Raw genomic sequence first — 8,031 nt, forward strand, 5'->3', positions numbered from 1 at the left:
TACCAAGGAAACAGCTGCAAGTCTTCCACAAGTTTAGCAGCATTGTTCCTACTGGTCCATCAGCCTCTTCCCCATCCTGTAGTGATAAAAGAGGTATCCCATAGGAGATGGATCTGATCCCAGGGCAGACTGGAAGTTATTTGGCACTAGATGGGTTTGACTGGTGGCCAGATTTGTTCTGAGGAGGTTGCCATGAGCCCTGCATAGGGGAAGGGTTTGTCTCAAGCCCTTGTCTTTTCACAGCACCCAGGGTAAATGGGACAGTGAAGGGAGAGCGGCGCCGAGATCTGGGTGGGTACGAGAGCTCCTCCACACTCATGAGCAGCGAGCTGGAGACTACCAGCTTCTTTGATTCAGATGAAGATGACTCCACCAGCAGGTAGGAGAGCTTGGGTCTTGGGGAGGCACTAATTTCCCTCTGACTCCCAGAACAGAGAGATGCCTTTGCAGGGCGCAGTAGTCCTGGGCTCAGACCTGCTTCTGTCTCACCCAGCAGACCCTTCTGCCATTGTCTGTCCTCCATGTGCATGTTCTCCTCTCTGCCCCTGCAGTCTTCCCTGTACTATCTCCATAGCTCTCTTGCTGCCAGAGCCACCACTATGGCAGCAGAAGAGCTGACTTTTGCTTTTGCCTGCAGGTTTAGCAGTTCAACAGAGCAAAGCAGTGCTTCCCGTCTAATGAGGAGGCACAAGCGACGCCGGCGGAAACAGAAGGCTCCTCGCATTGAGCGGGTACCCAGGAAGGGGCTGGGTATCCTGGGGAGGGCAGTGCAGGTCAGGGTGGGCTCTCAGGGATTCAGCTGTTTCTGCTGTGGGCATGGGTTTGGATGAGTGTCCAAGTTCTGAGACTTGCTGTGAAACTTTTCCAAACCAATGTAGCCTCAAGAGCTGGGACCACAGGCCTTGTCTCAGCTGTAGAGAGGACCATGGCGGTTCTCTGGCTCTGCAAAGCTCCCAGGATAAGACTGGAGTTGTGGGTGGTGGCTGTAGTGCCACAAGGAGGGACAAGAAGGAGAGGACAAGTGGAAGAAGCTAGGGCTGGGAATGTTACTGAGGCACAGGAGGACATCTCATGTTTCGCTTACGTTGCAGTCCTCATCCTTCAGCAGCATCACAGACTCCACCATGTCCCTGAACATCATCACGGTCACACTGAATATGGGTGAGTGGGAGGTGTGCATGGAGCCTGCAGTCCTTCCAGAGCAAGATTGGGTTGTGGAGAGGGAACTGGGGAGGGGGCAAAGAGAATGCATGAGGGAGGAGTGAGAAGATTGATTCTGTAGGAGATTGGCTTCTGTTGTAGAAATTGCCTCTCAAGAGTTTGTGTGTCTCAGGAAATGTCTATGTGACAGGGGTTCAAATCGCCATCATTAGGATGTGGTTTTACTGAGGTTAGGTGTGCTTGATGCTTTGGGGTGACTTCTTTCTCTTTCCATCCCTGCAGAGAAATACAACTTTCTGGGCATTTCTATTGTGGGACAGAGCAATGAGCGTGGGGATGGAGGCATTTACATTGGCTCTATCATGAAGGGAGGTGCTGTGGCAGCTGATGGCAGGATTGAGCCAGGAGACATGCTCTTACAGGTACTTCACACCCACATATCTCCATCTTTGGGCCTGGGAAAGCAGTAAGAAAAGACCCAGAAGCCTCCCTGAGAACTTTGGCAGGCTAAACCCAGGAAGCTGTGCTTGGAAGGAGGAAGCTGAGTCACTGCTGAGCTGAGTGGGGAGCTCAGCCTCTGGTCACATCTCTGGGACTCACCTTTTTGTGTTGTTTGCAGGTAAATGACATCAACTTTGAGAACATGAGCAATGATGATGCTGTACGAGTGCTGAGGGAGATTGTGCACAAGCCGGGGTGAGTATCTGGGTTGTTCCTTCCATCCAGGTACATCTGCACAATTTGTACTTGGGGTGTGTGTGTCGTATCTTCCAGCCAGTGCCTCTGCAGTAGCTTAGAAGTTAGGTTGTTGGTGTTGCTGTGATTCCTGGGTTTTCATGTCCAGTGCAAGAATTGCAGCCAACGGAATTGCAGGGAATTTGGGTCTGTGCCCCTTTTTTTGTGGGGATGCCGTGTTGTTGCTCATTGCAGGGCAGTTGGACTAGATGGCCTTTAAAGATCCTTCCTGAAACAAACCATGCTGTGATTCTCTGATTCTATTTGGGTCATCAGCAACCCTCAGCAGGGTCACATAATTTTGTTCATGTCACTAGGGAAACCCATAGCTGGAGGGGAGCAAGGTCACTTTACTGGCAGCTTCTCCCTGTCTCTCAGGAGAGAGCTGGCACACAGCATCCGCCCATCATGCAGGGGTTTGTGTTACTGTGCTCTGGTTCTAACTCACCTTTTTGTTGCAGGCCCATCACCCTGACCGTGGCCAAGTGCTGGGACCCCAGTCCGCGGGGCTGCTTCTCGTTACCCAGGAGTAAGTGGATAGCTGACCCACCCTTAGTGCTGGTGCCTAGCTCATGTGAGAGCCCTGCCTTAAGCACATACTTGGTTGTTTTCTTGTTCCTCCCCTGTGTGTGTGATTCCATGGGGCACTGAATTGGGGTTTGATGGGGTTTCAGCTCTCCTTTTAGGAGGCTGTTATATCCTATTCCCAGACCAAAATGCCCATAAGCCCAGCCCTCCTTCCCACATCACGCTGGGGACGCGTTTCACTGGGGCAGGGAGGTCACTTGCTCGGGGCGCCAGAGGAAAGAGAAACCCCCACTTAAGTCATAGGGGGATCTCTCCCTCTGCACCTCTCCTGCTGACCCTCCCTCTCTTCTTTCTCTCCCAGTTGCTCCCCAGCGGATCTGGGCTGGGCCAGACTCTCCATGCTCCGATCCGGGTGAGTCCCGGCAAATACTGGGGATGGAATGGGCTGTGCCGAGTCCCTGTCCCTCCCCAGAGGTTGTTTTGATGAGGTGATAATTTCTTACAATTACTGACCGACTCTTTCTTCAATGCAGGTGAGCCCATCCGGCCCATCGACCCGGCAGCCTGGGTGTCTCACACAGCAGCGATGACTGGCACCTACCCAGCGTACGGTATGAGTCCATCCATGAGCACAATCACTTCCACCAGCTCCTCCATCACCAGCTCCATCCCAGAGACTGAACGTAAGTTCTTGTGCCTCCGTGCTGCACCCGCTGCACGGCCTCCTCACTTTCACTATGCCGAGAAGAGAGCAATACATCTGCCTGGGGACAGCTGGGGTGGCCCAGATCTGCCCTGCCAAGGGACTGGGAGGGAGGCAGCTCTCGCCAGGCTGGCACTTTGATCAGTAGGAGTTCTGCCTGGGAGAATTAATATCATGTTTTTCAGCCTTCTGTGTGAGGAGAGTAGAGGAGAGTAGAGGAAGCTGGGTGCAGTCAGGAATTCTGGCAGGTGTAGAGGAAAGGCTCAGACCAGTCAGAGGTTAGCTGCTGAGAATGTGGAGCCAGATGGATTCAGCATGTCCCTGGAGCAATTTCGAGGTCCTCCCAGACAACAGATAGAGCAGAGTAGAGGAGGCAGCTGAGAGCAAAGACCCTTGTGCTGGGGTCAGGGTCCTGCTGAGCACAGGGCTCTTGGTTGCTTTTTGAAAGTTTGGGATGATTTGGTATGTAGAGCCCTGAAGCAAGGGTCTGGAGAGCCTGGGTGAGGCAACAAGCCAGGAGTTTGTTGTAAGTTTGTGACTCTTGCCTGGGCTTTGCCCAAGAGGAAACGGCTGACACGTGAAGATAACATGGGAAGGCTGGAAGGGGGCAGCATGTACCCCAAGGCTGTCTGCGATGTATTGTTCCCCAGCCCATTCCTCCTGTGTGTGATGCTTCCATGTGGCCCTCTTGTCTCTTCTGTCCTTTCTCACCTCTGCCTACCTTCCTTCATCCACACCACAGGCCTCGATGATTTTCACCTGTCCATCCACAGTGACATGGCCACCATTGTCAAAGCCATGGCCTCACCAGAGTCAGGCCTTGAGGTGCGTGACCGCATGTGGCTGAAGATCACCATCCCCAATGCCTTCATTGGTAAGAGACTGTGCTGCCTGCAGCAGAGGCAGCGACTGGGGAATGGGTGGCCCATTTTCAAGTAGGCGTGCAAGGGAGCATCTGTGTCACCATAAACAAACTGTTGACTAGGCAAGAGTCACAAATTGAACCTCTTGACCCACTTTGTCTTTGCTCCAGTGTGGCTCACTGCCTCAGGGGTCGCCATCTTCCTCTCTCTTGCCAAATTTAACTCTGTACTTGGTGGCAGGTTCGGATGTGGTAGATTGGCTCTATCACCACGTGGAGGGCTTTACAGACCGCCGTGAGTCCCGCAAATATGCCAGCAATCTGCTGAAGGCTGGCTACATCCGACACACCGTGAACAAGATCACCTTCTCGGAGCAGTGCTATTACATCTTCGGGGACCTCTGTGGAAGTATGGCTCTTGGTGTGGGTGGGAGGGAGAGGATGGAGGGGTAGTAGTCCTGCAGAGCCCTGCTGACACCATGGGGACACAGTAACAGCCATTGCCATCAGGCTGGGCCCCTTGTTCTACAGACCCTGTTAAGGGAGTGATGAAGAATATCCCAGCTCCCTTGTTCTGCTGCTGAGGTAGTGAAGTTGGAAGCAGCATTGAGTGTCACCTACTATGTGATCTTTTCTCCTAGGTGGTCATAGCAGAGTCTTAGTCTTTACTGACTGTCTCCAGGCTCTGAATTTCAGTGCTGGCAAGAGGTTGATGCTCAGGCAACTGGGTTCTGTTCAAATAAGGTGGGGGAAGGAATTGGCAGGATGAGCTGTAGTTCTGGTGTGGTCCTTTCCCACCAAGCTGGTCTCTGTATTAGAGTGGCAGCTTGGACTCCCACAGCCTGGCAGTTGTTCAGCCAGGAAGCACAAATGGTGGCATTGACTAACAGGGAGAGTGCCAACTTCTTGTGTCTCCTTGCATATCCTGTCCTTATCCATCAGCAAGAATGGACAGAAAGCTGCTTTACCACAGAGTTGTTTTTCTGCTTGGATTAACCCCTGTTCTCTGCTTTTCTTGCAGACATGGCTAATTTGTCTCTTCATGATCATGATGGTTCCAGTGGTGCCTCTGATCAGGACACTTTGGCTCCGCTCCCCCACCCAGGAGCTGCACCCTGGCCTATGGCCTTCCCATATCAATATCCACCGCCTCATCCATACAACCCCCATCCCGGCTTCCCTGACCCAGGCTACAGCTATGGAGGGGGCAGTGCAGGCAGTCAGCACAGTGAAGGTGAGTGAAAAGGACTAAAATATGCCTGCAGGTAGGCAGATGTCCTGTTCAGTACAGGGCAGCAGCAGGAAAAGGCTGCTTAGGCAAGGCCTAAGTATGTGGGGGAAGAATGAAAGGGAAAGGGTTGTGGGGCTTGGTGCTGAAGGGAGACAGAGAGCACGGACTGTGCTGGGGCCTGGCTGTGCAGGAGCATGCTGCAGTCCTCCCTTGGGTAGAGGAGCATCCATCTGTTCTTCCTGACTTGTCTGAGCTGGCACCTAACCTTGCCTCGTGTGCTTTGCAGGGAGCCGGAGCAGTGGTTCCAATCGTAGTGGCAGCGAGAGGAGGAAGGAGAGAGAGAAGACTGGGGAGTCAAAGTCAGGCGGCAGCGGGAGCGAGTCAGACCACACCACGAGGAGCAGCATGCGGCGTGAGCGTGCGGCCAGCGAGCGCTCGGTGCCGGCCAGCCAGCACAGCCAGCGCAGCCAGCACTCCCTGGCTCACAGCATCCGCAGCCACCACAGCCAGCAGTCGTACGGGCCGCCTGGCCTCCCCCCTCTCTTCAGCCCCCCCATGTTGCTGATGCCTCCACCGCCATCAGCCATGGGGCCCCCCGGGGCGCCGCCGGGCCGTGACCTGGCCTCTGTGCCCCCCGAACTGACAGCCAGTAGACAGTCCTTCCGAATGGCCATGGGCAACCCCAGTGAGTTCTTTGTGGATGTAATGTGAAGCGCCCGTCCCCTGTCTGTCTGCTGTCCCTCCTTCCCCCTTCTATCCTGTCGTTTGTTTCCTAGGACCAGCCCTGGCTTCACCCCTTGTTTTTTTGGGGTTTTTTTTGTTTCTTTTTTTTTGTCTTGATAAGGAAAAGAAAAAAAGGGAAAAAAAATAATAAATGGAACTAAACCTTGATTCTAATCCCTCCTCGAGTGGGGTGGACAGGCCTGGCAGGCCTGCTGGGTGCTGTCAGCCCATCCCGCCACCAGACTTGTGTATTGCCGATGGTAATTCCCTCCTGCCATCCTCTCTAACCCCATTAATCTGCATCCGTCCCAGCACCCTGTGCTGCTTGCCCGTGTGTCACTGCTGCCTCAGTCCTTCCACCCTAAACATCTCTTCTTTCTTTTCACCCTTTTGTGTTTCTTCTATCAAGCAGCAAAGAATTACGGGGTGTTTGACTTTCTCTGAGCCTGCCGCCCGTGGGGGGGAGAGCTGGAGCGTGGCGTGGCCCGACAGCAGGACACGGAGCTCCAGGGGCGCTGGGCACGCATGGCGCTGAAGATGGCTTCTTTCCTCCCCCTCGCGGAAGATGCCCTGCCCTTCCCACAGCCCTGAGAGGGGAGCAGGGACCAGCCTTATATATGTATTTTAAATCCCATTGTAGTTGCCTTCTGGCTAATGCATGAATGTTCCAGGGCTTCAGTGCCTCTAGGGAGTGGAGAGATGCTGCCACTTCCCTCTTGCCTCCCTTGTCTTGCTCCACGTACTGGCCAGGTCCGAGCCTGACACTGCCTCATGGCAGGACCCTCCTTCACCTTGGCCAGGCCTCAGGGCTGGGGCCTGTACTTCTGCATCCAGCCCAAAGAGGTGGTGATTGCCTGTGCAGTCTCTTGTGTGACTCGGTGCCCTACACCTGCCTTGGGGTTCTTTGGGGGGATTTAAGGGCAGAGCTCTGCTCCTTCCATCCTGCTCTTTGCCCTCCTGCCTGCAATGTGCTGCTGCCTGTCCTGTTTGTAGGGCCTGTCCCATGCCTGGGGCTGGCGGTGGCGGTTGTGGCCTTCTCCCTCCTGCTGTCGTGCTGCTGCTCAGCTATGTGATACCTTCAGGGGCCTGGACTGAGTTAGAAGGTGAGGGCGGGGCACAACTGGTTCATTTTCATGCTTTGGAGAAACGTGGAGGTCCCTTGTATTTGCCCTCTGAAGGGGCTGAGTCGGTCTCCTCCTCTGCCCAGTGCTGCTGGCCTGGCTGCTGGGAGGGACAAACCTCTGGGACAGCCCCACTCCCTCTGGGCTGTTAGCAGTGCCTGGTGGCAACTCGAGCTCTCTGGGGATGAGACTGCAGCCAGAACCGTGGCCTTTGGGCTCAGTGTGCACAGGTGGGCTGGGACAGTTGAGTCTGTTTGCTCCAGTGCTCCCTGCCCTTCTTCCTTCCACTTCTGGGTACTTGGAGACGTGCCTGGGGCTGGGGCAGCCCTTTCCCCATGCCCAGGGCAAAGCACGGTACAGTATGGACACGCTCAACCCTGCTGCTGTTGGTGCTGGCGCCCCGGCGCCCTCTTCTTCTGCCACACCGTGGCTTTCTCCATAAGCGTTACCTCCTTTGGTCTTTGTTGTGTTTGCCATTTTTATACAATGGAGTTGAACTGTATTTTGCTCCCTGGGAGTCTGCATTGCCCCTGCAGCCCCACTGCCAGCTCTCACGCGCCATCAGTTCATCTCCCTGACTCCCTAAAGCCTCTCCTTCCCTCAGCCCGCTGGAGTCAGACTGTCCCCAGTAGCCTCCCTGGCCACTGCTCACCCCTTGCCCTGCCCCACCCACTGGGTTTTATAAAAACAACACCAATCTCCTTGTTTTTATTTATAAACATAGTTTTATTGGACTCTTGCCTTGTGTCGTCCGTTTCTTCTTTTCCCCTAGCCTCTTCCCTCCTCCTGCCTTTTGCTCTAAAGCAAGATCCCAGCAGCATGAGGGCATCCTGTGCCATTGTGCCAGCTGTCTTTTCCCGGGTTGCCGAGGGTGGCTGCGGGCTGAGTCTCTCCGGAGCAGGGCCTGGGGGGGGGGGGGCTCTCGGGGTTCTCTGGGTCCCCATTTCCAGCGGCAGCACTGCGGGGA

At 54.7% G+C, this 8,031-nt stretch overlaps 1 protein-coding gene across 5 annotated transcripts in view; it reads left to right on the forward strand.

Moving 5' to 3' along the window:
* DVL3 (dishevelled segment polarity protein 3) overlaps positions 1 to 7,798 on the forward strand; it is a 33,694-nt gene extending 25,896 nt beyond the window's left edge. For 2 of the 5 annotated variants that reach the window (XM_058843492.1, XM_058843498.1), the window contains 13 exons: positions 244 to 379; positions 638 to 731; positions 1,092 to 1,161; positions 1,444 to 1,583; positions 1,781 to 1,857; positions 2,358 to 2,425; positions 2,786 to 2,836; positions 2,958 to 3,107; positions 3,870 to 4,001; positions 4,231 to 4,398; positions 5,011 to 5,223; positions 5,507 to 5,905; positions 6,356 to 7,798. In XM_058843492.1, the coding sequence (XP_058699475.1) occupies positions 244 to 379; positions 638 to 731; positions 1,092 to 1,161; positions 1,444 to 1,583; positions 1,781 to 1,857; positions 2,358 to 2,425; positions 2,786 to 2,836; positions 2,958 to 3,107; positions 3,870 to 4,001; positions 4,231 to 4,398; positions 5,011 to 5,223; positions 5,507 to 5,905; positions 6,356 to 6,387 (1,730 nt within the window). In that variant the 3' untranslated portion in view covers positions 6,388 to 7,798. Of the gene's footprint in view, positions 1 to 243; positions 380 to 637; positions 732 to 1,091; positions 1,162 to 1,443; positions 1,584 to 1,780; positions 1,858 to 2,357; positions 2,426 to 2,785; positions 2,837 to 2,957; positions 3,108 to 3,869; positions 4,002 to 4,230; positions 4,399 to 5,010; positions 5,224 to 5,506 lie in introns of all 5 variants that reach the window. The other 3 variants (XM_058843494.1, XM_058843493.1, XM_058843495.1) reach the window with 3 other exon arrangements.
* The last annotated feature ends 233 nt before the right edge of the window (positions 7,799 to 8,031 follow it).

This window comes from Poecile atricapillus, chromosome 8 (genome assembly GCF_030490865.1).
Source record: "Poecile atricapillus isolate bPoeAtr1 chromosome 8, bPoeAtr1.hap1, whole genome shotgun sequence".
Classification (NCBI taxonomy): Eukaryota; Metazoa; Chordata; class Aves; order Passeriformes; family Paridae; genus Poecile; species Poecile atricapillus.